The 26770-nt window shown below is 50.9% G+C and overlaps 9 protein-coding genes across 9 annotated transcripts; 3 read left to right on the top strand and 6 right to left on the bottom strand.

The window, feature by feature from the left end:
* Positions 1 to 284: 284 nt before the first annotated feature.
* On the bottom strand, positions 285 to 2161 carry N7532_009937 (bestrophin family protein; the record flags this gene model as incomplete). The annotated part of the gene is made up of 7 exons (XM_056622428.1): positions 285 to 649; positions 709 to 882; positions 942 to 1291; positions 1358 to 1480; positions 1544 to 1649; positions 1696 to 1843; positions 1919 to 2161. 7 exons carry the CDS (start codon positions 2159 to 2161, stop codon positions 285 to 287), a joined length of 1509 nt encoding a protein of 502 aa, XP_056469844.1.
* Positions 2162 to 4034: 1873 nt separating this feature from the next.
* N7532_009936 (uncharacterized protein) lies at positions 4035 to 5483 on the top strand (the record flags this gene model as incomplete). The annotated part of the gene is made up of 7 exons (XM_056622427.1): positions 4035 to 4179; positions 4242 to 4261; positions 4323 to 4359; positions 4415 to 4636; positions 4729 to 5014; positions 5076 to 5393; positions 5450 to 5483. 7 exons carry the CDS (start codon positions 4035 to 4037, stop codon positions 5481 to 5483), a joined length of 1062 nt encoding a protein of 353 aa, XP_056469843.1.
* A 233-nt stretch (positions 5484 to 5716) lies between these two features.
* N7532_009935 (uncharacterized protein) lies at positions 5717 to 7633 on the bottom strand (the record flags this gene model as incomplete). Its single annotated transcript, XM_056622426.1, has 10 exons — positions 5717 to 5800; positions 5875 to 5990; positions 6047 to 6074; positions 6135 to 6332; positions 6391 to 6605; positions 6664 to 6807; positions 6880 to 7211; positions 7266 to 7338; positions 7394 to 7407; positions 7479 to 7633. 10 exons carry the CDS (start codon positions 7631 to 7633, stop codon positions 5717 to 5719), a joined length of 1359 nt encoding a protein of 452 aa, XP_056469842.1.
* Positions 7634 to 9187: 1554 nt separating this feature from the next.
* Positions 9188 to 10115, bottom strand: N7532_009934 (phytanoyl-CoA dioxygenase family protein; the record flags this gene model as incomplete). Its single annotated transcript, XM_056622425.1, has 3 exons — positions 9188 to 9341; positions 9400 to 9571; positions 9806 to 10115. The coding sequence occupies 3 exons, from the start codon at positions 10113 to 10115 to the stop codon at positions 9188 to 9190; spliced, it is 636 nt and encodes a 211-aa protein (XP_056469841.1).
* An 822-nt stretch (positions 10116 to 10937) lies between these two features.
* On the top strand, positions 10938 to 12623 carry N7532_009933 (cytochrome P450; the record flags this gene model as incomplete). Its single annotated transcript, XM_056622424.1, has 4 exons — positions 10938 to 11006; positions 11065 to 12171; positions 12236 to 12408; positions 12464 to 12623. The coding sequence occupies 4 exons, from the start codon at positions 10938 to 10940 to the stop codon at positions 12621 to 12623; spliced, it is 1509 nt and encodes a 502-aa protein (XP_056469840.1).
* Positions 12624 to 12801: 178 nt separating this feature from the next.
* Positions 12802 to 16611, bottom strand: N7532_009932 (uncharacterized protein; the record flags this gene model as incomplete). The annotated part of the gene is made up of 1 exon (XM_056622423.1): positions 12802 to 16611. One exon carries the CDS (start codon positions 16609 to 16611, stop codon positions 12802 to 12804), a length of 3810 nt encoding a protein of 1269 aa, XP_056469839.1.
* A 1457-nt stretch (positions 16612 to 18068) lies between these two features.
* Positions 18069 to 19675, bottom strand: N7532_009931 (uncharacterized protein; the record flags this gene model as incomplete). The annotated part of the gene is made up of 3 exons (XM_056622422.1): positions 18069 to 18405; positions 18458 to 18623; positions 18685 to 19675. The coding sequence occupies 3 exons, from the start codon at positions 19673 to 19675 to the stop codon at positions 18069 to 18071; spliced, it is 1494 nt and encodes a 497-aa protein (XP_056469838.1).
* Positions 19676 to 22959: 3284 nt separating this feature from the next.
* Positions 22960 to 23464, bottom strand: N7532_009930 (uncharacterized protein; the record flags this gene model as incomplete). The annotated part of the gene is made up of 3 exons (XM_056622421.1): positions 22960 to 23205; positions 23273 to 23360; positions 23400 to 23464. 3 exons carry the CDS (start codon positions 23462 to 23464, stop codon positions 22960 to 22962), a joined length of 399 nt encoding a protein of 132 aa, XP_056469837.1.
* Positions 23465 to 25544: 2080 nt separating this feature from the next.
* Positions 25545 to 25902, top strand: N7532_009929 (uncharacterized protein; the record flags this gene model as incomplete). The annotated part of the gene is given in 2 exon segments (XM_056622420.1): positions 25545 to 25691; positions 25705 to 25902. 2 exon segments carry the CDS (start codon positions 25545 to 25547, stop codon positions 25900 to 25902), a joined length of 345 nt encoding a protein of 114 aa, XP_056469836.1.
* Between the last annotated feature and the right edge of the window lie 868 nt (positions 25903 to 26770).

Here is a 26770-nt window from a genome sequence, read left to right as displayed (position 1 = left end):
ACATGGCGATTGGGCTAATCAACCAGCACTGTATAAGTGTCCAAAAATTTGTCAGCCCGAAAATTTTTTGCGGTCGGCGCGGTCGTTTCGATTGCCATGTAAACTTGAAGCATGGCATGAGACCATTCGATACTTCCTTCCTGATTAATTCCATACATACCAAATATCACAACTTATTTGAGACCAGAAATTGTAGAAAATGTAGAAAATGTATAAATCGACGTATTGATTGCCAAGTTCGGCTCGCTTATTCGATTCGTAGTAGGTGCTGCCGTACTCTTGGATTAGACCGACTCCATAGTCCGTCTCCTCGAAATACTCATCGACCTAGTCGAAGCATTCGACCCAGCCACAGCGGGATTCTTGCTTGGACTGGAGACGAATTTGGCACGGAGCGCAGCGTGTATGTCTTTTCTGTTGCGGTCCTTCCATATTGGATATCCATCCTGACTCAGTGGAAATAGTACCAGGTTCTCCGGACGAGTCATGAAGTCTTCCACATCTGGAGACGGGGAGGCTGTGATGATATCAAGCTCCTTTGCAATCTGACGACAGTACGTGGTGAGCGGGAGATCGTTTACATCTTGGCCGAAGGGGTTCTCGATCTCGCTTCCAATAGTCAGGAGACCAATGATGATGTACGCGGCAACTGTGGAGACCCTTTGTCAAACGTGTGTTCTCTTAGGCCGGGAAATGTTGTATCCTTACCCATGGATGCGGGAATAGTAGTCCAATGAAGAAAGTTGTATAGCTGGAAAGGGAGAAGCATAACATAGATCCAAGAGATCTGGGCGATGGCGATACTATACGCAGCGGGCAGAGGAGTATCCAGCACTCGTTCTGTACCAGCAAGAATCTCGTTGAGCGAAGAGATCAAAGTCACTGAGCGAATTAATTAATGATGCCACCCAGGCGTGACTAATAGTTCTCGGGTGACATACTCGCCTGTCCCTGGAACTGGGCCAAGGACAAAGTGCCATTCTTGACGCACGAATCAATATATGCAGACAAATGGACAAGAATCTCAACCGGAAGATGTCCTAGCGGTTTCTTTGACTGTTTGATCAACTTGCGTGGGTTGGACTTGGCGAAAGATAAACTCAAGTATTCCCCAACAGACTTCCAGGGGGTCTTCGACTGGGGATTGAGAATGTTCCGGTCATGGGCGTCGAGGGCGAACGTATCCAGATGGCCAATCAGGCCTGCGAGGTCTCCATAGGCAACGTCGGGCTCGAACCGGAGTTTGTGCTTGAGAGCAACCGCGAAGGCAAGAATAAGGTTTAGGGCCGATCTAACGGCCATTTCGTGTTAGCCCTCAGCCCAGAAACTCGAAGCCCCGGACCAAAGCATCACTTACAACTTTCGCAGAAGATCAACATTACCCTCTTCTTCGCGTTCGTCGATATGCACCCAAATGACCCGAGCCAGGTTGCGTGATGTTTGCACCAGCAAAGCCCAGTACTTGCGCCCGTCTGCCCATCTTTTTTCGTGTCAATCTAACAAGCGACCGTGTTCGTAGATATTGTGGTCAAGAGCAACCTACCTTTCATATGCAGTAGAGCCCCTGAATGACAATGACAAACCCACGACGAACCCCAGCACGGTAAGCAAGATATTGTTGATCCCAACTATTGCATCGCCAAGACAAGCTGTCAGTTAGCATAGAGCCAACATGATCGCCACAGGACAACGTACGGTTATGACAGAAATGAGACATGCAAGTGATAAGGGTTGACCAGCCTCCCACAATCAACAATGGGATGATCATCTGGGGCATGATGCTCCCCTTGACCCGCATCACGATCGGCCACTTCGAGTGTTGCGTCATGTTGCGGGGCCCATGCTAGACAATCACGTAACTCCGTCAGCCATTTGCTGACCACATGTTGCGTTTGGGAATATGCCTCCAGAAACATACAAAGTATCTCTGTAGCTCAGTTCTATCCTGAACGTGGAATTGCGACTCCCGCGAGTCGGCCAAGTGGTCCATGAAGCTCGGCCGTCGGGAGGCTCTTCCCATCGAGCCTCCTTCTTTCGAGTCAGTGAAGGGCGGAGTCAATCGGTCATAGTCGTCGAGATGGTGCGCTTCGGTCGGGGCAGGGATTCGCGTGGGAACAGAGCGACCGCAGCCGGCTGGGGTGGAGTCCCCTGCTTCTGACATCTTGGAGGTAGTACCGAGGACGAAAGGCACAAAGGAAAAGGCGGAGAAGTAAGACTGGGCCTACAGACACGAATCTGATCCGATGCCGAAAAGCAAATGAGTGGTCTCGAAGAAAGGTGAAGCCGTACCGTGAGATATGGCTAAATACCTGAGACAACGTGCCGGTGCGGGTCTATTGATCGACCGACACCTGCCAGCCAGGGTGGAGGTTGCCGTTGCATCTAGTTTCTGATATGGAAACGCAGGCCAATGAAACGAGTTGGGGAAAATTAATTCAACTGCTGCAAGCCTCAGGCGGTCTATGTACCTCTGGGCACGTAGCCCGGGTATGCGACTTCTGCGTAATTTCGTAATTTGATCGCGTGAGTACCCCGCGTGAACCTCCCGATTTGACGGGGATCAACGCAATTTGGACAGGTCAGCGTCCCCATTAAAATGAGCTACATGTCTATATACATCAAATCGTCCGACTAATTCTGGAGTTTCATGGAGCGATGAGGAAACTCAAAAAAACAAATTCGTCGGATCGCGATTACATTGTGGATATCATATCACGTGATTGATTTATACTGAAGCGTACATAAGTAGTGCTTCCTCCTCTATATCATGTTTCCAGCTCCTGACCACGTGAACTGAAAATAGAGAAGTGTGCTTGAACTTGACATGAGCTTACTGCAGGTATCGCCACTTTCGTCCAAGACGCCGAAACTACACATCCGCAGTCGAAAAAGTACATAGCAGCCATCTTCATGAGTCAACCAGCAAACGATTGCTACTAAAGTAGAACAAAATTCAGACGCCAAATGGTTGCTGTATAATAGTAGGATCTCCTACCTAATTTTATCAGCACTCCCAGCTATTCGAACCGTACATTTCGAGGATCGTGATGGTTTTGAAGTAAGAAACCTTATGTGAAAAACCTCAAAAAATTTGGGTAAAGTGAAACAAAGAATGTCTCAGCCACGTGGCCGTACGGTTCAACGATTTTGCAATTAAAAATCAAAAACAAACGAGGTTTCCTCAGACATATCCATTTTTGTGAAGTTTTATTAGGGTAGCAAGGAGCTGGATTGTTATTCTTAGGCATCACCCTGCGTAGAACACTAACTAACTAGTTAGCTGATGGATCGCCCTATGACGCGCAAGCAAAGCTTCTCGTCTGCCTTGGGATCTCCACTTGTCAGCAAATTGACTGAAACGCACAAAAATAAAAGCATTTGTGCAGCGTGCTATTCCAAAAACTCGCACCTTTCGGGGGAGGCACGTGGAGTTTTGCGAAATACATCATCTCCCCCTTCGATCTTTTGTACTCATTGATCTCGCGCCTTTCCTAGTTGTTTTGTTAGAATCAAAGTTCGCGAAACTCGCCTCGGTGGAGAACCAACAAATAATGGAGCATATTTCAAAGTCTATTCGCTGCTCCTCAAGGCACTGCACTCCACACTCTGGGTTTCTGTAAGTACTGAGTACCGTAGTACATAATTCATGCTAGCAAGATCGCAATTGCCGGGCGCCTGGGCCCCCGGGAAGCCCCACGCCGGGCGAGCTTGGCGAGCCGCCAAGTGTGGCTGAGGACTCTCCTAGGCTGCACGACATCTTCAAGTATAGAGGCAGACAGCCGAATGCTGGAGAATGTCGCGTATATTTTGATTGCAGCGGCATTGAAGTTTGAATGTGGATTTAGACTTAATACACATGAGTTAAGGTTAGCAATCGCGGACATAGTTCGCGTCGACGTCATGTTGGTGGCAATGACTAATCAGGCTAGGGCGGGTTGCACTGGGACTGTACCCGAGGTCGTGGCCCCGATTTAATTAGAAAATCTTCAAGACCCCCAAATGACAGATGTGTGTCACGCGCTCCTCTCGTTCCCATGTCGGTTACCGTCAAGACTGGTAACTCCCTGTTCTTGATCAACTATGCCACCCAGATCTTGTGCTTCGTAGCTGTGACCGTCTTGTTGTGGCTGCGGCTCTTTGTTCGGTGGCGGTTGAAACGGGCTCTGGGCTTCGATGATGGTATGGGCCTACACCTACCCTATTGTTTTTCTATGGGACGATTCTTGGCTGACATTTTCAAGCGGCGTGTGTTTGTGGATGGGTATGCTCTATATCGTGCCTGATCGATAAAGCCATGCCATAACTAACTTAATGCTCGCTAGGTCACCTTTATGGGGTTTTGCGCAAATGCTTTAATATGTGAGCCACCTTCTCGCTTCTTCTCAGTCATGACCAGGAACTTACAAGAACACAGACGGATTTAAAGGCGGTACCAGGCCATATCAAGATTTAACCCAGGATGAATTTGAAGAATGCATGAAGGTGCGAAAAGAAGAAGTTGACGCCAACACCAAATCCGTTGCTCACGCACAACAGGTATCATACGTGGCAACTGCTGTATATGCACCGGCAGCACTATTTGTCAAGTCAAGTCTGATCTATGTCTTGATCAGAGTCTTTCAGCCTTTCTACACGGGTATAATAGGCCTTTATTGCCTTCTTGCCATAACAGTTGGCTATTACACTATCATCACCTTTATAAAAATTTTATCTGCAATCCCGTCTCAGCCTACTGGAGGGTATCCGAAAAAGACCATGCCACCTGTCTGAACCAGCCGGGAGTGATCATCGCAGATTCAATTATTAGCTTCGTGACTGATATCGCTATATTCGCATTCCCTGTCGCTCTGACATGGTCTTTACAAATGCCCATCTGGAAGAAGATACGTGTTATATTTCTACTTGGACTAGGAGGCATCGCTGTTGCCTTCAGTCTATACCGCCTGGTTCTTGGCGTGCGCGAGTCGAACAATCCCAACGAAACCACTGTGTACATGAAATCTATCCTGACAGCGTGAGTACCACGAAGACCTATGGTTTTGTGTGAGAAGAATCTTGATCTAATTGCTTTACAGGAACGCGGAAATTGGCCTGGGCCTTATCTGTGCTTGTCTTCCTGCTCTGAACGTTCTCACGACGCATACCCAGCAACGTACCCCTGAGGCGAGGAAAATCTTCACCCGACGGAAGAAGAATGCCCAGCCATCGGACCGTATATTTGAGGGCGATCAGTTTTCGCGGAGTCAGTTGAGTAGCTGTGCCCGTCGGGGATCGACAGATTCAGCTGGGCTCATGGTGAGCCACCAAGCCTCGGGCTTCCCAGTGGGAGATGGGAATGATACGATATTTAAGATGGTTTCCTTAAACCAGCACTGGGAAAACGCTTCTCAGGGGTATGTCAAGTTTTTCCGAGCTTATGAAAAATTCCGCTAATCACATGGATTCGCAGTGCGCAAAGAACCGACCGGACGGAAATAATATAATACATGTAATTTTAGATATCTTTCTCAATGTGCTCAATGAATATTATGAGATACTTGAATTCGCCGAGACCAATAAAAGACAAACTATGTAATGCAAGTATAGTATAGACTTATAATGCAAGAACAGCCCGCTGGTATGTACAAAGCTATCTCTATTGACAGTGGACAAGCTGGGGCCTGCCGGAATTTGTTATAAAGTATGCGAGTTGCGTGGGACGGGTCCACTTTGCAAATTACGCACTGTTAGCACAGGACCAGCTGCTGGTGCTTGAGTCATTGTGGATGGCGACACCCGACACGTAAAGACCCAAGCCGCACTAATAAAAAATTAGTCAGTGTAGAGGAGAAAGCGTTTCGACTTCCGAGATGTTGGAGAGCTGGGTAAACTTACCATGGCAATTGCAATGGCAAGCACACCAATGTTGATGATGGTCAGAATCGCCTTCTTGATGTTATTGAAGTATTGGCCACGGTTCATGTAGAACCAGAAGATAGCAGGAAGTCCAACTGTTGAGCGCCTGTTAGCTTTCATTTGTTCGTTGTGAAATTGAGTGGGGTCTTACAGCTGAACCAGCTTCCGAAAAGGGCACTCTGTAAACAGACTTTTGTTAGCAATCGTCCCTAATAAGGCAGGCAACTTGAAATACGAACAATGAGACTCAGCAAGTCATTAAAGACAGGAATCGACTCGGCCACAACCCAAGACACGATCCAGACACCAATACAGATGGCAACCCATGATCCGATGGAGAGAAGGCTTCGGTTGTGCATATTGTCGGATCCACGGAACAGGCGCACGTAGATATACTTGCAAGCGACATGGCCCAGAACGACACCGGACAGAATGGTCTGTTGTGATCAGCGATGATTCAAACGTCAAAAGTAAGCATGAACAAGTGCAGCTTACCGTCGGAATCGCGAGACCCCAAGCAATCTTGCTCATGATGGGACTCAGAGACGAGATGGCAGGCGACTTGACATTGGGGCCAACGTAGTGGTAGATAATCAGCGCGCTGACTAGGTACAAGACAGTGTCGACAATTTGGAGCATGGCGAGAGACTTGTTGAAGGTGCGAGGGTCCTCCATTTCAGACATGAAGCCAAAATAAGCGATGTGAGCAACTAGCAAAAGGGTTAGCACAAGATAGCGGGCGAAAATATTCGAAACGGTTTAACTAACGGTAGGCGAAAATTATGTTGGTAACAGCCAGGAAGCCTTCACGAAAGCTGACCTCCCTGATCGCTTCATTGACGACGTGTTGTTTGGTTTCGACACCAGCAGAGACCATGGTGATGATGGTTGCAATCAGAACACTCATGAACGCTGTATAGTGGTCAGTTGAAGTGTACATGTGATTGCTTACCGCATCAAATGCGGCTCGAATGCACTACTCACAAGCAACAGACATCCAGTAGACCTTGTCCATGGTGCGAGGCAGGGCGCCGAGGAAGCAAATGACCAATCCGACAACACCAAAGACCAAAGTACAGGTTCCGTGGTTTGTCAGGACATTCATCAAGATGTTGAAAGTCAGGATGTTGCTAGCCATGAGGAAAATGAGCAGCAACAGCTGGCCAATGCCCAGAATTTCACGGCCCAGACGACCCATGAGAAGCTCACCGGCATCACCCATGCTGTGGACATGGGGGTGGCGCAACTTGAACTGGCCAATTTCGTAGCCGGTGTACCATGAAAGAGCAGAGATAAAAATGATCATGATGGCGGCACTGAGTGAGATGTTAGACATTGAGTCCTGAGTCACACGTCCGGGTTACACGTACGGGGCCATTCCCAGTGTAGCCACAGCAGATGGCAGAGACAGAATACCAACGGAAACGTTCTCGGCAATCATGACTGAGAAAATTGTTAGAATCATTATGTTAAGCTGTGGGAGCAATTGAGCGCTCACGCATTCCGCAATGCCTGATAGAAAATCATTAGCTTTGACCGTCGAGTGCTTATACTTTGCGAAAAAAAAAAAGTTCTTCACTTACCACCACTTCATTGTACGATACTTGACCTCGGCAGTTTCCTCATTGCCAAAGGGCTCGAGGTCTTTGGCCGAGAGAGGTTTCTCGAGGTCATTCTGGAAGGGTTCATTGATCGGCCCCTTACCGTCCACCGCGAAGGTCTCCTCGCCGGTGCTCATGATGGGCAGAATTGTCCACGCTGGTCCGCGTCGATGCTGCTAGTGGATAGTGGCCCGAAAGAACGAAGTGGGACGACTATGCTAGCATTGATCACTGGTGCAAATCGTTCAAAAGCAATTTCTAACAAAAATGCATTCGATCCTACCCCAGTCCGGCCAAGAAAAAATCTGATGGGCTTCGGGAAACCCGGTGGAGCCCCGGGAAAGTTGCCGCTTGGCCGGTTGTCCGGGCGGCGGCTCAGCATCAAATGGCATCGGCTGTTGCCGAGCCAAATTGCGTTTTTCTGGAAACTTTTCTTGCAGAATCTTAAAAGTAGGCTGATTGTCTTGGCGAACGTGTTCTTCAATATTCGGTGTTGCAGCGATGAAAGGTCGTTTCGGGAAGCCTTCACTTTCCCGCAAACGGCCGCCGGCTGAGGTTAAAGGTTCGTCCCACGACTCTATTTGTCCTTGTGCCATCGACCTTGAATCCAAGTCCGCTTTCCATTAAATAATGTCATGTGATATCGAACCCTGCAATACTGTTTTATGCGTATGCCTTCATCACTTTTCTCGTTTTGTGCTTTCTGTTCTGTTGTGTCGGGTGAACGAACCGGCGAACGGGGTACACTGTCATTCCCCACAGCCCTTTCCGCAGGCTCTCGCCCTGCTCCATGTCACATCTGCTCCTATACTGAGCGCGAATGAAGACGAGCTTCTCTTCGACCTCTCCGACTAGAAAGCGACCAAATCCGTAAACCTCATAATTTCTGGCCCTTTTTTGGGGCCAAGCAAAAATAGTAATGTAGTCAGCACTAGTGGGTCCATGAATAGGAGCCTGAAACCAGGTTTCCTGACCTCAAAAGTCGGTATATATAGCATCTCAATGACTCTTTGCCGTACCCGCAACAAACAAGTCCGACTCACGTTATAATTTCCTTATCCTATCACTTACTTTTCAACCTTCATGACATCGTCCATGGAAACCGAAAAGCCGACCATTCTCTTGATTCACGGTTCTGGCACCTGGGCAGCACACTCGAGCCCGTCGCACGCATTCTTCGCGACCGAGGATACCCAGCCCAGCACATAACCTTTCCTTCCGCCGGTGGACCGCCATCAACGACCCTTTACGACGATGAAGGGCATGTCCCAGACGAAGCGATGGAAGCATGTGGGAGAAAGAGAGGCGAGCCTTCGCTCGCAGGCGACGAGACGATGAAGGGGGCCTCGTTACCTCAGGCGCCCACAGGAGGGCATCTTCAGCAGACAACTAGTAAAGATGAGAGGCCAGTTTCATAAAGATGTCGAGCTACCAAATCTTCTGAGACTATCTTGATCTAGTATTTCTGTCAGGCATGAAAATGCGAAGACCTCTATCTCGACCTTGAAGCTAGCCTTTTTCTGGTAAATATTGCCTACAGCTAGAATTTCCACTATTTCTCGATGGAAATCAGAGGTCGGAAGAGCTCGGTCTCATAATAAACATTTAAAAGCAATAAATATCACATGTTTACAGTTTCCTCATCTTCAACACCAAACAGAATGCGCATGGGATCCTGGTACTTATAAAACCTAACACTCGGCGCTCTGATCCCATACCCAAGAAGTCTTTGAACCTGGGGGAAAACTCCTGGCCTTTTCAGGTGGCACGGCAAGCATCTGATTTTCAGCTGGTCTGTACATTCCTTTCACCATGAACATTCCGATGACTTCTCGGATTTGATCACTATTAAAAAGAGCCTGAAGTTAGTATATGGCTGAACTTGGGCGAGCATGGAACGCACATTGACTTGTTTGCACCTCCACCATGGTACACGTTTCCAGTGAATATCAGGACATCGCCGACATCCAGCTCAGCCGGTACAGCTTCCTCCCTTTTAGGAGTCCGTTCTATATCCCATTTGTGCGATCCTGGGATTATCAAGGTGGCGACATTTTCGTATGTGGACTTTGTCACTGCTAGCAGACAGCCCATCATGATTTCCTCTGTGTGATCTCTGGGGTGATAGTCGCTTAAATTGTCACCCGTTAGCAACGAATACTAGCAATGATACTTGTGAATACGTGCCTATCATCTTTGTGAAGATCCTGGGCACGCGATCCGGGGTGGATTTGAAATCCAACGGTAGAGGAAAGGATGGGCTTAGTTGTCCATGTTTCCAGAGACTCCATGCCAGCCTTGGAATATACTAGACAGGATTTTGTTACAGACGTCAATCCACAACTTGTTTGTGACATATTCAACGCATGCGTCCGAGATCCCAATCAACCCAGTTGCGCGTCTCGTCGACTTTGGGAAGAAGCCGGAGGGATCTGGAATGTCCGCATCGAAGACCGGCTTCAGCTCCGCTCGGATTCTTTCCGTATGCTCTGTCGGAAAGAGACCCTTGATTATAACCCCACCATCTCTTTGGACTATTTCGGTGACCCCATCGGTTTTCGTCTTTGGATTGTGAGCATCAAGCTTCACAATCTTTGGGGATTCTGCCTGGATAGTCATGTTTGATGAGTTCCGAGAGATATTGAATTGATGGAGGTTAAGCAAAAGCTTCTTCTTGCACTAGAGTTTTTTAATTTGACTGAGTACAGGATATCCGGACTTATATCGTTCCTGCTCTAGAAAATCCTCAATTTTCCTTTCTCGTCGCTGTGCGGAGAGTTTTCACAAGCATCTGAAATCTCGATGAGGATTGTCAGGGCGATGAGGGGACACCGATTCTATCTATTAAGTGATAGTATACCGTAATTGAAAAAACTTTCTCTATATTCTACATCCAAAAAGGGCTTAAATCTCCAAATACTTTCCCAGGAGAGACAACCAACCGCCGTTCTTCCCCGCACAAGTCGTGTTTATCAAGAGTAGATACTCAGCAGAGATGACCTCAAGGTTGAAGCTGAATTCGACTTAAGGGTATAGCTTCCTAGTTCAACGTGGACCATCTTCTTTCTCAAGAGGGTTTAGTTCTTTGATTTCTTTCCGCATTGGGGATGGCTTCCTCCCCGCATCCGCCGCCACAGAACCGATTCGCGTCAGCCATTGAACCTATCCGAACGAATCGACTCACGACACAGGGCGACTACAGCTCTAGTGTCTTGAGAGGACCGTGACGCGAAATTTTCGTTACTGTCACTGGCGTTACACGAAACACGCTTGCGCGATACCCCCACAATGCACGTCGAAATGGCTTCCCATGTGATATTGTGCGGGGGAAACGTGGCAGACCGCTGTCAAATCACACGATCGTGACTGAATTACAACCCGAGATATCTGGGCAAGATAGTCTGATATTCTAGGTAATCTGGTTGACCGATCAGATTCGCGATGGTGCCTACAATGACCAGAATGGGGTATCTCGAGCCGATGTCCATCATCTTGCTGACAGTAAGCACCGTATGTGACCACTCCAATCGAATTTGTCACTTTGGCCCGATTCACTCAAGCCTCCCAGCTCGCAGCGTACCTCCTGTGGACCATTATCTACAATTTGTACATGAGCCCACTCTCGAAATTCCCCGGTCCACGACTCGCAGCATGTACCAACCTACAAAACCTCTACTGGACCTCAACCGGACAATACCACTACAAGTTGAAAGAGCTCCACGACAAATACGGAAACGTCATCCGTACTGGGCCCACAACACTCGTATACCGAAGTCCACAAGCATGGAAGGATATCTACGGCCACCGCAAACAAGGCGGGGGATCATTTCTGAAAGATCCAAAATTCTACCTGCGCGGGCCGCGCGGACCGAATATTCTCAATGCAGACGACGCAGATCATTCTCGAGAGAGAAGACTTCTCTCCCACGCGTTTTCTGAGAAGGCCCTTCGAGACCAGGAAACTCTGATTCAATCCTATGTTGATCTGCTCATCGAGCGACTCGAGGGTGAAATCGCCGCGGGAAGACCGACCCTTGATATGACCCAGTGGTATAACTTCACGACCTTCGATATAATCGGCGATCTTGCCTTTGGAGAGCCTTTCGATTGTTTACGTGATGGCCAGTATCATCCGTGGGTGAAGATGGTCTTCGTCAGCATGAAGGTCCTGGCCTTACAAAGACCGCTGGGTCTATACCCGTTCCTTGCCCCGATAGTGCGAGCGCTCACGCCGAAAAAAATGACGAAGTTACGAGAAGAGCATTTCGCGATGAGCTCGGAGAAGGTCCATCGTCGGCTAAAGACTAAAACGGAGCGTCCAGATTTTATGACATACATCCTACGATTCAATGATGACCGGTCTATGAGCGTGCGAGAAATGGAGGCCAATGCGGCTGTTTTGATCATGGCTGGGAGCGAGACAACGGCTAGTCTGCTTTCTGGGTTTACTTATTATATGCTGCGGAACCCAACGGCCTATCGAAAACTCGTGGATGAGGTTCGTGGATCCTTTTCCACTTATCAAGAGATCAATTTCCAGAGTGTCGGTCACTTGAAATACCTGAATGCTGCGCTGGAGGAGACTCTGCGGATTTACCCGCCTGTCCCAGCCACCACTCCACGAGTCGTACCCAGCGGTGGAGCAATTATTGATGGGAAGTACGTTCCGGAAGGGGTATGTGTGATTCCATCTCCCTGTATGGCGGTTAAATGATATACTGACATATGTGTCCTAACAGGTATCTGTTTCTGGAGCCCACTATTCAACATACCACGCCGAATCCCACTTCACCAACGCAGAATCCTTTATTCCCGAGCGTTGGCTACAGCCTAGGCATAAACGCTTCGAGTCAGACTGTCGAGGGGCACTCCAAGCTTTCTCGCTCGGTCCTCGCAATTGTCTTGGTAGAAAGTGAGTGTCCCTAATCCTTGTCGGCGAGCATGAGAATAATGGAGACTTGTTTCAGCCTGGCCTATGCGGAGATGCGGCTCATCGGTGCCAAGATCATTTGGAGCTTTGATCTGACGTTGGACGAGAGCTCGCGGGATTGGAATATCCAGAAGTCCTATAATATCTGGGAAAAGAATCCATTGATAGTGAAATTATCGCAGGCGCAGAATCTGTAAGAGAACCTTACGAAATATCCCATTCGACGGGCTCTTCTCTTTTTTGAATGATAATATATTTGATTTAAATATTGTAAACAACAAATTAGACTTTTCATACATCATATGAAAAACGACACACTGGCCACCCAAATCTTAGCAACAAAAAAAAAAAAAACCTTCAACGCCGATGGGGTGCCTACGAAGTAGAAATCCAGTTCACCCACTGACACCCACAGCCCCCAGTCCCACCATCGATTCCCCCATAGGTCGAATTCTCACTGGCACTCTTATCCACATCATCAAAGATCCCAGAAGCAGGATTAACCAGTGTCCCCCCAATCCCACGATCCTCGACCTGCAACTTCTTATTCGTGATATTATAGTGCCCATCATCCCCGACGCCATAGCAATAAACAAGCTTCTTCTTCTCGGTCCCACCATGCCGATCAAGCGATATCGTGACCGGGTACGGGAAGGAGCCGGGCCGCGCATAATCCGCCGCGGAAGACGAAGAAGTCGACGTTGATGATGTGGATGTCGGCGTTGAAGCCGCACTTGTACTACTGCTTCCGTTTGAGCCAGAGGAAAGCAATGTTCGTCCGATGCGGCTGGGCTTTGTCCAGATTTGCACAAGGAAGCGGGTTTGAGACCAGGTGCAGCGGACTCGGGCGTCGGATTTTGTGCTTCCGCCGTTTTTGTCTTTTTCGTTATTGTCTTTTGTGCCGCCGTTTAGAGCGGAGTCCGAGGCTAGGAAGATTGACTTGTCGAAGTAGGTGTAGAATCCGTAGTGCTCGTTGTCTTGGTTTCGGTTGTAGAGGCGGACTGGTTGGGATTCCGGGAGTGGGTAGAGGGTTGCGGCGGATGCTGTGCCGTCTGAATTCTCTGAGGGTGCAGGGATGACGGTCGTCAGGTTTGGAAAGCTGTTGCTGCTGTTTGATGTGCTCCGGCGGAATACGTTTGTTGAGGAGAGATGCACAGGTGACAGGATGGTCATGTAGAATGGTGTTTCTTCGCCGGCATAGGGTTCGGAGTTCCCGTCTGTAGTATTACCTAGGAAGACTTGCTCCGAGAGGTCTGGTGTGGCAGGTGACGCATTCCAGTTGATGTTGTCTCGGCGAGTCTTGCTCGAACTGCTCACCGCGGTGCTGTTATCATAGGATCCATTGCGGAACAGGATCTGGACACGGAAAGTGGGCTCGTTGCCGGCATAGGGCTTGTTGTCAGACTGCTCGTCCTTTGGAAGAGCACAGCTCCAAAGTGAGGACGGCTTGATACACGTCGACTTTGTGTTTTGTGCCTCTGTGCCTGCAATGGTGGCAATTCCGGTTGGCACAGGTGGGTATCCTGTCAGATTGAGCCAGTTGGATTGCACTGGGGTCGTGTTGCCTTCTCTTGTCAAAGTTGTCGCTAGCACAATGGCTACTATTATGATGATCAGGAAGAGGGTGCAGATAAACAGGTACCACCGTCTGCGGAGTCGGCCTTCTCGTCCCGGTCGTCCAAAGCAGCCTTTGTTGCTGAAGCATCCGCGTCCACGCCAGAGCCCACCAACTTTTCTGCCAGCTGCGTCCTCACGCTCGAGCCTGCGACGTCTAGCCTCCATTGGACCAGCTGGTCCAGTGGGGTCCATGATTACTGCGCCTGGGGCAGGATGTAGATCATAACGTGGGGGCAGAGGTGTCTCTCGAGGAAATTCTCTGGGATACTGGGTATAGGCCGGCGCAGGTGCATTGATGTCGTGCTCGGCTTCATTATGAGGTCCTGGGTGCACCTCAGAGAGCTGAATAGCACCCGGTCCTGCTGCTGCGCGTTGGAATCCGGGAGAAATGGGCTCGTTCGTGTGGTGTGGTTGTTGCTCGGCATGGCTCTGTGGCACATCCGGATCCAGTCCCCTTTCCGTGGCTGTAGGTGCTTTAGGCCACTCCGAAGGCTGTGTTTGTGGCACTGGTGGTGGCATCTCATGATTCGGAGGGAATATCGGAACATAGCGAGGAACTGGCTGCTCCACTGGCTCAGGCCGCGAAGCAGGAATCGGCTCTTGCGGGGCACCATAGTAGTTATGGATAATCTGCGGAGGTTGAGCTTGGGGCTGATGCGGGATCTCTTGAGGAGCTGGGGGCATGGGAGTCGGTGTAGGTTCGGGAATAGGCGGCTGCATGGGCTCTTGCGGTGCTGGAGCATGAACCGGTGGCTGTGGCACAGGTTCAAAAGTAACGCCCCTGGTAGCATCCTGCGGCGGATCTGGAAGATCTTTCTCACGGGGGCTAGCGAGAGAAGAGTCCCAGGAATCCGAGCTAGAACTTGATGCGGGGGATGGTATTTCCTTGATGTGCTTCTGATCGTTGGTGACTTTCGGAGAATCGATGTCGATCAAAAGGCCCTTTGCTGCAATTTCTGAGGTAGCAACAGCATGATCCTTCTTATCTTCAGTCTGCGCAGTTGATGCATTTCCTTCAGCGAAGATCAATGCCCGATCTCTCGTTTCCCCCGGACAATCATCGATCGGTGCAGGGATTTTGTCTGGTGGTGTAATCGAGCAGATATGGTTGAAACATTCAAAATAGGGTGTCTTGCTAAACAGCTCATGCGCACAGGCTTGGTAGTATTCTGCGGCTTCACCCTGGACTTTCCCACCTGGGAACATCATCGACATTATGGTTTGCCGCTTGGAGACGATCGTCTTTTCGTCCGCCTCCAATGAGCGAGACTGTTCGAGATTCTTGATTCCTTCATCCCAGTTAATGACTGCGGTCTGGGGTGTGTCTGGCGAGAAATGTGAGATTTCCTTCTCCTCCCACCATTCTCTCGTCCCCTTCGATGATGACGCAGAGGTCGATCCACCGAGTGGGAAGCTTGGGCTAATAGGCGACCTTTTCCCCAGGAGTGGAGATAAAATATATGTCCACCATCCCTGTGACTGCCGACGACTGCCCTCTGTGTTGACACTTAGTCGGCTAGCCAAGGGGGCCTGATCGTTGTCGTCGATGGACACCTGGGAATGTCTGGGCGGCTCTTCCGGACTATTATCTTCGAAGATCGTATCGGCCGACATGGAGCGACGCTTTTTTGTCATAGCGTTGAAGTGCGCACTGAGGAAGTCGGAGTTAACGGCCTTCCTATGTGCGTCTGGGATGGCCGGGACAGGTGGGATATCCGATCCATCTTGCCAGAATTGAGGAGTTGGTTGGGAGTATACGCTGGATGTTGCGCGGGGACGATGGGTTTCTGGGCTGGATGTCGACCACGGTGCTTCCTCGCGGGCAGGTGTGACTATTATCGAGGGTGTCAAAGGGGTATGTTGGTCTCCTGCACTCTCGCGCTCCCTGGTTCGATCCAAAGAGTCGTTTCGAGGCACTGTCAGTCCGATCATGACATGTCGGTCTGAGGGTGAAATGCCATCGTCGTATCTGTCGCTGAAGGGATCTTGCAGGTTGGGGTCGAGGAAGGGATTTTTTTTGATTGGTGATTCTCGCTGTGTCTCGGGTACTTGCTGAGACCGCGATGTGTCTTTCATGAATGGGTTGTTGCTTCGTAGCGGCCGCTGCACCTGCGCCTGCGCTTGCGTCTTCTCTGTCGTCCGCTCCTCCTCCCTCGCCTTCGAAAGCATCTTCAAGTCATTCAAATCAACAAATGAAACAGGTCCGTCTTGGCTCTTTTTCTTCGGTGGTGCCGCGAGCGAGAAATCCGTCACCAGATTCAAGCCAACCGGTTTCGCGGCATTCTTCCGCTTCCTCGTGATACCCCGGATGCTCAATCTAGAACCCAGTCCGTCTCCATGTCGATCTCTATGAGAAACACTCGGTTGTCGGCCCTCACGAGCCTGTCTGCTCTCAACCTTCTGCCTCGTTGCTTTCACAAGGAAGTCGAAGGGACGTGTTCGTTCTAGATCTCGGTCCTCGGCGGATGAACAGGATGGACTCTCGATTTCTTCGCTAATTGGTGATGATAGGGGAAATGTGGGTAGAGGGACTTGCAGGTCCTGCGGCTTTTGTCGATTTTGGACCATTCTGTGTATGTGAAATGGTATGGCTGTAGTCGAGATCAGCGGGTTGTTGTTGCGACTGGTAGTTGCCGTCGCGATGTGCAGACCGACTATGGATGTCGACTTTCACATACCATGGAGGTGTATGCAAGAAGGAAAAACCGAGCACAAGTCAGATGATGACAATAAATAAAGAGATAGTGGTTCTATTAATGGGCAAGATGTAGAGGGTGACGCCTGAAACAATGCAAGTGAAAGAAAACGCCGGGATGCATTCACTGGCCCCAGGGGAAAAATCGAAACGAGAGGGAAAACAAAGAATGACAAAGTTGAAATTCAGTAAAGAGAAACAACACAGAAATCGAGAATTAAAAGTGGCCGACGCGAGAAGAAAAGAGCTCGCGGACTGCAGCTGGTCTCCCGACGCCTGCATCTCCTGCATCTTCTCCACGGAGCTGGCACATCGGCAGCTGTCAGCCCTCGACCCAATCAGCGGGACGCCAGAGTCATGTTCTGCAGCAATTCCAAACAAGGGCAGCCCGATCAGCAGGGGTTGATGGGCAGCACGGCGCCAGATTGGTCGTAGGGGGTCTGCGGCCAGCCAGCTACGCGCCCGAGTGGGCGGGCGCTTAGAGACGTGCGGATGAGTGGTGCGCCCCAAAATAGCACCAGCTTCTGCACTAGTGTAGCCTAGTTTAGCAGGTAACTTTGAAACGATGGCATTCTGCACAGATCTAAAGCGGGCGTGCGGTCGGACCTGGTTTGGCGTTGTTTAAATCGTCGTCGGGGCCGCGCTGGCGGCTTGACGCGGACCTCAATTGGCCTTGAGCGGTCCGGAGAATACTGTCTGTTGTCGATCGTGGGACTTAGTGGCGCAGACGGTCTAGATCTGGCGATGTTGAGTTGATTCAGAGCTAGTTGCAATGTGAAGCTAAGCATAAAGCAGCCAAGAAAGACATATAGGATGGTATACACGAAAGCATAATGATATCATCGTGGCACGCACGCCTTTTGGATATTTGATACAACACCCCCTCGAGCAATTCACCAGAAACAATCAGATAGAAATAGAAAGAAACGCGTCCCATCCATGAGCCGTAACCTGTTACCCCGTCATGTCCAGAACATGCAATAAAAATGAGATGCTGAGCGGTATGACCGCCAAAAACCAAAAATAAGAACCGTCACAGAAAAGGAGAACAGCGAGGCGATCGCGGGTATGATCGATGACATAAAGAAACGAAAAATTTGCTTTGGAGCTTTCGCGAGGGAAACAGCCACACCCAGACACAAGGAAAAAAAAACAAAAGAGCAGAAAGGAAATAAGCATGGAGGAGACCTGGGATGGCTTGAGACAAGCCCATAACTAAGACAAGGGATATATTTGATAGAATGGCAATATGAAACGAATTTGAAGTCAGAGTCGTGGTCGGTTGGTGGTGCATGACTAGTCATTTCTCGTCCGGGAGCGCGGCGACGAATCACCTCCGCTCGTCGGTGTATTGGATCCCCTGCATGGCCGCCGAGCCATTCATCAGCGGCGGCAGCGTGCGAGGCTGGTCCTGGGCCATTTGGGATCCGGTTCCGAATTGGCCAAAGACTGGCCCTTGCGGCTGGCCGTTGGTCGGGGTGGAGGCCATCGGATGATGCTCGAAGATCGAGGCTGGGCGCGAGGGCCCATTGGCTTGTTGTTGGTTCAATTGGGCGCGCAGCTCATCGACCTCGGTACGGAGGACCGAGTTGTCACGGCGCATCTGCCCGAGCGATTTCTCCAGATTGGTGATGTATTCAATGGCGCGAGTGAGCGTCTCCCACTTGCTAGACTTGTTGTTCTGGGCCTGGGGGAGGCGCATGCGAAGAGCCTCGAAACAGTCCTTCATTTCGCTCCGGCGCTTCCTCTCGGCCAGTTTGTGCGTGACGCGCAATTCGGGCGTCCGGCTGTAGGGGGGTATTCCCGCCCGTCGGATCGGCCTCGCCAATCAAGTCCCGGACCTGTCTGTGTTGAAGTGAATGGTGGTGTACATTGGGAGGGAGTTCTGGTAAGAGTTAGTCACGCAAATATCAAAGCTTATCCGTCTCTCTCGGAGGCACACTCACCATGTTGTCCGCGCGGCATGCGCGACTCGGAGTACATGCTGCTGAGGGACTCGGCCGTGCTCCCTTTGCGGGAAACGGGTGGATTGGACTTTTCATTGGAAGAGATCGAGCTGGAGCGCGCGACGTCCGGGTCCGGGAAGGCGTAGGCCATACCGGCCGTGGGCGCCTCGGCGTTGTAAATCTCAGATCGGGGATTCGACGAGATCGCGGGCGCCGTCCGCCCAGCCGCGAAGTTGCGAGGCTCACCCGGCCGCGGGCCCAGCGGCGACAAGGGCTGGCTGCCGCCGGAGTATCTGGGACCTCGGTAGGAGTTCATATCGGTGGTGATCCCGCGCTCGCGCTGGAGACTGGACACGATTGACGATTGCGACGCATTAGTGCTGTGGTACGGCGACGCCGGGTTGATGGCCAGCGAGCTGATGCCCTGGTTCATGCGACTGTCGACGCTGCTGCGCCGGGACTCGGAGACCTCGACGACGCTCCCGCGCTGCGATGCGCCATCATAGTTTTGGTTGATCGACGGCAGAGCCGAATTGGGCTGCGACGAGTTGAAGCCCGGCGACGGGTGGTTCGCGCCCGTGGAGGAGGGAGTGGTCGATTGCTCATGTGGATATGGGGAGCGGTCTGGAATGACATGGCCGCGGTTGGGCGAGGGTTGAGAGGTCGAGGTGAGGAAGTTGAGCGAGGGATAGTTGTTGCCGGTGCCATTGGTCGCGGTCGAGTACGTGGAAGATCCTGGAGGGTCAGCATGCGACAGCCCATTTGCCCCGGACGGATTCCTACTTGTGCTTTGCGGCATCGACCAATTCCCGGAGTCCCGTTCGATGGTATTCAAGGACGAATTGCCAGGTGACTTTTCGGAGGGGATGGGCGCGGTGCCGTTCATGTTCGCGGTGAGGGTCGAGATCGAGGGCAGGGTCTGCGTCGAGGCTGCAGGCGTTTGCGGGCCCGAGGAGACTTGCTCCCACGGCCGGTAGGTGACAGAGTCCATAGCAGCGGGAGGATGCCAGTGATGGAGGACGTGGCGAGAGAGCGACGGGATGGTAAAACGAGAGACGTGGACGCGGGTGATCTGGTCGAGGGCCAGGCTATTGCATATTCCCGGTCGCAGGCAATTGCGGAGGAGCAGGCGGACTGGACGGGGGGGGGGAAGTAAAGTGCCCGTGGACGTGGAGGACCTAGAGAATCTTCAGGCTTCGGAGCACTGTCGAAAACGAGTTAAGAGATGGGGGCGAAGCGCAGAGGATATGCAGAGGGGCGGATGGAACCCCAAGAAGGCGGATGGAAGGGGGGACGAGGGGACGATCCACGCCGCGATGCCATTTCGCTGGCTTTTTTTCTTTCTTTTTCTGTTTTCTTTTTTTTGGATTCTACCTGGTTTCTTATTTTTATTTTTTTTATTTTCATTTTTTTTTCTGCTTAGACTTTGACTTTGTACGCAGGAGAGCACAGTAGGTACCCCGGCGTACGGTAATGCTGGTACAGTACGGCAAGGGCTGAGTTCAATTTGTGACGCTGAAAATTAGTCCCAATACTGCCAGTTCCAGTGACCTACTGCTGTATATACTTCGTACACTGGAGACGCAAAAAGTGGTGTTCTATTCTTCGGACACCACGTAATCCCCCGTGAGTCAGACTGCTCCATAGAGTGCACGATCTGACCAGCATGCTCAGCATCCTCATCGTCGAGAGTACCTACTATCTTACTGTAGGGAACCAAGCAGAACACGCCAAGGAGCTACTGCGCGCAACACTTGTGCCACGAGGCGAGGCAAGGGCGAATTCCCTCAGAGTTACATAGTTACATCTACGATCGACGTTAGAAACCGAACCATTCCGCGGTTGCCCGTGGCATTTGGCTCCTCGCTGCAGACATCGTCGGGAAGTGGACCCGCCGGTCCTCGCATGGCCAGATCGCGTGTATCAAGTCAACAGTTGTACTAGTACTGAGTACACGACTGTAAGTGTACAGAGTACCTGAAGGAGCAGAACGTACCAGACATTCTCCAGAGCCAAATTCCGGGACGCAAGGAGCACACGTTGCATTACATCATGACCACAGTCTTCACGTCACGGCGGGCACATTCTCGACTCTCTGTCAGTCGCAGCGTGGGAGTGTCAGTGTAGAGCAGGCAGCACGTACCTACTGGAGAGCAGCGGTATAGGCCAAGTACTAAGTACAGGACTCGAGGCAGACATGTCAACTTCACGTGGCGCGATCAGGGGCCTGCAGGCGAACTACGAATGGTTGGGCAGTTGGAGCTACTACGAGTCAGGCTACGGCTAGTATGACCCTAATGCAGTCACTAGGAAGAGTAGGGTAAGTGCGACGAACAGTGAGGACCCCGTCAAACTGCAGCCGGCGGGAGGGTGGAAGGAGAGTGGAAGGAGGGTGAAGAGGGTGAAAGTACCGGTACGCCTCCCAAGGCGGGAACTCCCAGCACAATCCGAGTAGTCGCACCTCCCCCTCAGGTAGAGATACTTCCTTCCCCTCTTTTTGCTTCGTGTGACCCCGTCCCACACATGGCAAAGGATCGCCGTGGGTCAACCTTCTCTTCATCGGTCCCAGCAGTACTGCTATACAGTACAGTATTGACCATACTCCATCCGGTATACTCCAGCTCAAACCAGCAGGTTTGTCCCACCGGCCTCTCAATCGCCAAGTCCTCTCGCCAGTCTTCATCCGCGTGGATCGCGCCGGAAGCTTGACTGTCGACCCCAGCGCCATCGCCACGACGACTGGGCCGGAGATGCTCGCTGCATCCACCCGCGCCGTCGCCCGAATGTCACTCGAACAACCATGGCGACGGCCACGGGTGACGGGTTACGCGCAGTCAAGTCCATCCCGACCGTTGCCCACTTCGGTGTGGCATTCCATCCTACCCTCCTTGTTATCTTGCTCAAAAGGTTCGCCATCTGACCGATCGATCTCCGATCTGGGGCAATAGTCGGGGAGGACTGCCTCTCACCCATTGCGGGTACCACGACCACTCGTCGTCTGTAGTACCCATGCGACGGCTGCTCGCGAGAGCACCCCCGCGCCTAATCAGGCCCAGTCCACGCCCAAACACCCTTCGGAGGCTGTGAGACCCCCAGCGGCCTCTTGGCGCGACTCCTCGAGCTTATTTCCAGCTGACGCCCTAGAGTTTGATGCCTGAGCTGCCGAGCGCCGTGATTCGAGCGCATCCATGGCGGCCCCGGGCCCGCTGCAGCTGCTGGCCCTGGCAAAGGGCTGTTTTCTCCGGGTAACGGCCCAGTGGCTGGTCGAGGTGTCGATGTGATCTCGGCTTGACTCGCCTGGAATTCGATATGATACATCGGTACAAAATGAGCACAGCTACAGTACAGTACTGTATGTACCAGGTGGTACATATCCCGAATCCACGTCTCCGCTCCAGAAAATTCTATACATAGACTGCCTCTGCAGCGCAGGCAGCAGGCAGCAGGATCATCCGAAAACGAAACACGGTCGGGCACCGCCACCTGCGTGGCTTGTTTCAGCTTCATCCCCAACGCCTGCGCCCGCCCCCAAGCTCGAGCCAGAGGCAGCCTCACTCAAAACTCGTAGTACACTACGTACTCGGTACTTGTCACGCCTATAATCTCCCGGAAGAGATGCCACATGGCTCCGTTGTAGCCTTGCAGAATGTCTCTGACTGGATCGATTGACACGCGTACATACCGCGACCGTTTGACACGGTAGTAGTCTTCCATTCCACGGAGCTTAATGCCATGGAATTTGCAATACGACCGTGGCCGACCCTCCTCCGTGCACCCACGCTTGCCATCTCATTTCACACCACTATTCGGTGACCAGAGAACACCTGACGCTACAAATGCGTGGCTCACACTCCATGTGCCCGCGCTAGTGTTCATAGCCTGGCCCTAGCTTACCCGGCACTACCTTAGCCTTCAGCCCCAAGGGATGGCATCTGGCATCCACGATTGAGTGAGCAATGTAAATAGTGTGGCCCGGGCCCTCGCCCCATGAGCTCCTCGCCATGTCTCCATCCCCATTCCAGGTGGCCCACGCCGCCAGCGTGGATCGTGCCTCCCGCTCGCCTTGCCTTGCTGCGTCTCCAATAGTGCGGGTCACCGTGTGTTTCCTCCCACACGACAACCACCTGGCTCTCGCCCCTTTCTGATTTCACGTCGTGCCAAGTCTGATCGAAGGGGAGGTCAGAACCTCAGCCAGTACTATTGTGCATAGTCTGGCCATGAGGTCCATCCTGTTTGAAGGTACACCGTGGTCTCCCTTCGTACGCCCGTCGATCATTACGCCAGTCCTCCTCCCCGAAGCTGGGGTCGCAGAGCAGAGAACTGGATTGGTAGATCATTCCATGCTCCAAACTGTTGCCCCTCCCCTTCTCTCATGGCGACCCCCTTAACTGGGTCTCCCAGGATCCTGGGTCTCCTGTCCTCTCCACCCCTAGACTTGCTCGCGTGGGTTCCACCAGCAAACTCCAGAGACATGTTTAGGATACCGCGGGGAACCTCCTCCGTCGTTCCTTTCTCCACTGGCTGATCATGTCTTAGCTGTCGCTCCATGTGTGGTCGTTGCTCCACGTATTCGCTTTACTGTACATACCGTCTGAGTGCCGGGCAAGGTCTCAGGACGAGCGTAGGGGCGAGAATTCGTCGCTCGACCCCAATTATTGTTTTGTGTATGATCCGTACTGTACCTGGTTATGACTCAGATCCCTGCCCGAGCGCACCTTAATTCTAATACACCTACCTCAGACGGCGGGCACTGGCCAGCCACCGTGTGAAGGGCTGCCATGTGGTTACCTAGCGGGTTAGGCTGTATTGTGTCTGTGGAGTGGTTACCCGCCAGATCTGGTGGTTTCATCGTACGTTTCAACTGCCGCCGGTTCGAATTAGTAGCCAGTCATTATGTACAGTGTTGCGATTGTAGTCACCCATGGAATTGGATAATCTAAGCCATCGGGTACGCGCTTGATTGATGTTGTCTAGAAACCTGTTTTGTGAGTATCATGGATGTTAGGGGTTGCAACATTTGTCAATAGATTGGTGGCGATTTGATCTAGAGTTCTGCAGGGGTGCTCCACGGATATATATTCGATCGGAGATCATCAGAATACTTGCAGTGCTATGCACTATCTGTGTGATGATTTAATCACCTACGGCTCGTATGATTTGGAATGATTTGAGATCAGATTAGCCACACTAACTTCAAACGTTCTTCTCTTCACAGAGTTGTCGCCCTCACGTGTTTCCTTGCTCGTTCTAAATTATGTGATTTACAAACATAATGTCACGTGGCTTCCCCGTGCTGTGGTGCGGTACCTGAAGCGGAAGCGATAACGTATCACAATGCCACTGTAGTCACATGATCAAATTCTCAAATTCGCCAGCCACACCCCAATTTTCCTATACTGCTTGCATAAGTTTTTTTATCTTTTTTTATTTTATTTTATGATTCTAACACAATGATTGTCTGTGCAAGCAGATTCTTCAGTACGTTGTATTCTTATCTTTGACTGAAGCGCTTGAATTTACGAAATTTACGATTCTTCGCAGTTTATACTAAATCAACAAGTTGTACAATATCAATGAACATTTGCTGCTGCTCCTCTATACGTAGTGAATCTGTTTTCAATTTACTAAGCCTAACGGGGTCGTTAACCGGATTCAAGTGACGGTGGAGTATTGCAGTCCAGCATATAATCTATATACTGCGAAGTAGATGCTCAGCTCAATGGCCTGAACAATGTTCTGCTGGACTAATGTGTGATAGACAATCACTTGTCGATAGATACATGATATTAAGAGCATAACAATAGACATTCTCACTTCAAGCGGCAAAGACATGGAGTTGCCGTCGATCCAGTGCAGTTCGGGTTTGATCGAAATTATCTCGAGAACAGCCCTACCGGCAAAGTTAAGACTGTTCGTGACTGCAATTTGTCCGGAATCACCCATCCATCGCGAGTGCCTGAAGTGACATGAAGAGGTTGGACAGGAAGTAGATCCACGTCCACCGTGAGTCTGGTCGGTATAGCATTGACGATGTCCATAACAGATTGAAAATCAAGTTAGAAGCCAAAAATTGTAAGCAGAGGTGGCTGATGTTCGAAAAAAGTAAAGTCTTACCCAAGAAAGGCGGAACTACCAGCGCGGTGCGCCGCCGGTTTTAATAGGTATGACAACAGCACTGTGAGGTCACGAGCAACGAAACTAGATTCCTTGTCCAACCAAAACTTGAACGCTCGCTCTTTCCCAACCAACCAGGCCATCCATGTGGCTTGCGTAAGTGCGATCGAGACTTATGAAGATTTACTTATCTTCCACCCCGTCGTGCCAGCAATATGCCTCGATCAAGGTCCGCCTGATAGCATGTTTCAAGAACACCAGCCTGGGACGTCCAGCCCTCCGAGTGAGGCTCGACTGATATCCTCTGGTCATGTCTTTCGACATTGGGGTTATGTGTCTGGACTGCGGTATACCCTATTGTACCTCTCATATACCGCCTACGAAATGCCGTTTGGCACCGCATTGGATTGATGGCGCTCACCATTATCTTTCCTGAGACCATCATTTCAGAAGCTTGAATCAGTTGCTGTTCGCGCGACGGTTGATGACTGAAGTGAATCAGGCTGGCCGCGCAGTATGCAATTCCTCAGTCTACCTGTGACACTTGGCTGATCTACCTCCAGGCGCTTCAGTTCTCTCCCACAAGCTTTGAATCGGACCAGTTGAGTCGTACTTCTAGTAATCCCTCCAGTGTTCCTGCGAGTATCCGGCCACTACTTCGCAAAGCGAGTGAGGGAACCAACAAAGGCAAATGGGTCATTAGAACAAGCCACGTTTGCCCTCATGGGCGGATTCGCCATGACAATATGTATATCGATCAAAACGGCGAAGAGCAAAAGATCCTCCGCCTAGTCGGGTCTGAAGGTATCACCATTCTTGCCAAAACAGGCTATTTGCCCACCGTCAAAACTAGCGAGGGTGATGAAAGTGCTGGTTCTGTTTCAGATCTTGTGGTTCGCTCTACAGGTCGTCGCGCGACTTGTCGAGGGTGTTTCGATTACTCCTCTCGAAACCCACACGACAATTCATGTCGGGTGCACGATCATACTCTACACCATTTGGTTTCACAAACCTTACAACCTGACCCAGTTTATCGAGGTATCTGGCCCGGATGTCGAGTCGATCGGCGCCATTTTCAATTTCTACTCGATCAGTCAATCATGACTTGCACATCAAGCAATGCGAACACTACCGCATTCAACGAATGGAATACTGGAAAAAGCGCGTCATTCTCGCTTCTAGGGGCAAGAGAAAAGATGCTCCATCGCCTCGGCTACCGGTATCAATCTCTCTACCCGATCTACTTGACCAATACGACGTATTCAATATCGAGGACCTGGAATTGGATGGGCTATTGAAAAAAAAAAAAAATTATTCTACACGGCATAGCCTACAAGGTTCGCCACGGCCTTTGCATTTTTTGGAGGGCAAGGGGTGTGATGCATTTAGATCTCTTCATGAACGAAAGCAACCGCCCGACGTTCTCCGAGAGCACGGCTCCACGTCTTATTCGATCTCCTGTACGTCGGATTGTCTCCTCGCAGCCTGGAACATTCTTCCCAACAGCCGTTGAGAAATGGCTCGGGCGGATGTCTGCCTTGTGCCTCATCACCGTCCCGCTCTGAGGGGGCTCTCTGGGTTTATGGTGGATGGGCGTCCGCTCCAACCGACGGATTCTGTTTGCGCTCCGAGATGGGGATCTTGATATTATTACCTTCGATCTTCTTCACGATACTAATTGCATACACCTTGGCCCGGTGTATTTTCGTGGTGGTATCGCTGGCTAGTCTGCGACTTCTGCCGAAGGATGGGTACGAGAGTATTAGTTGGACGGCCGTACTGCCGCATATCTCATGACGAGTATAAGGGATAGTAGTATTCGTACTATGTTCGGGCGCGCCTTCGTGATCTCTCTTGCCACCATTAGTTCATCAAATACGACTCTTTCATTGTCGCCAATCGCTCCTTTAGCGGGGGCGTTGTGGTAAACTCCGGCTTAACTCCGATCTAGACAAGTGATTCCACTTCGAGT

Source organism: Penicillium argentinense (genome assembly GCF_028826775.1).
Source record: "Penicillium argentinense strain IBT 30761 chromosome Unknown utg000010l_segment0_segment0, whole genome shotgun sequence".
Taxonomy (NCBI): Eukaryota; Fungi; Ascomycota; class Eurotiomycetes; order Eurotiales; family Aspergillaceae; genus Penicillium; species Penicillium argentinense.
The sequence above is the reverse complement of the archived record's forward strand: the minus strand, read 5'-3'. Positions and strand labels throughout refer to the sequence as shown.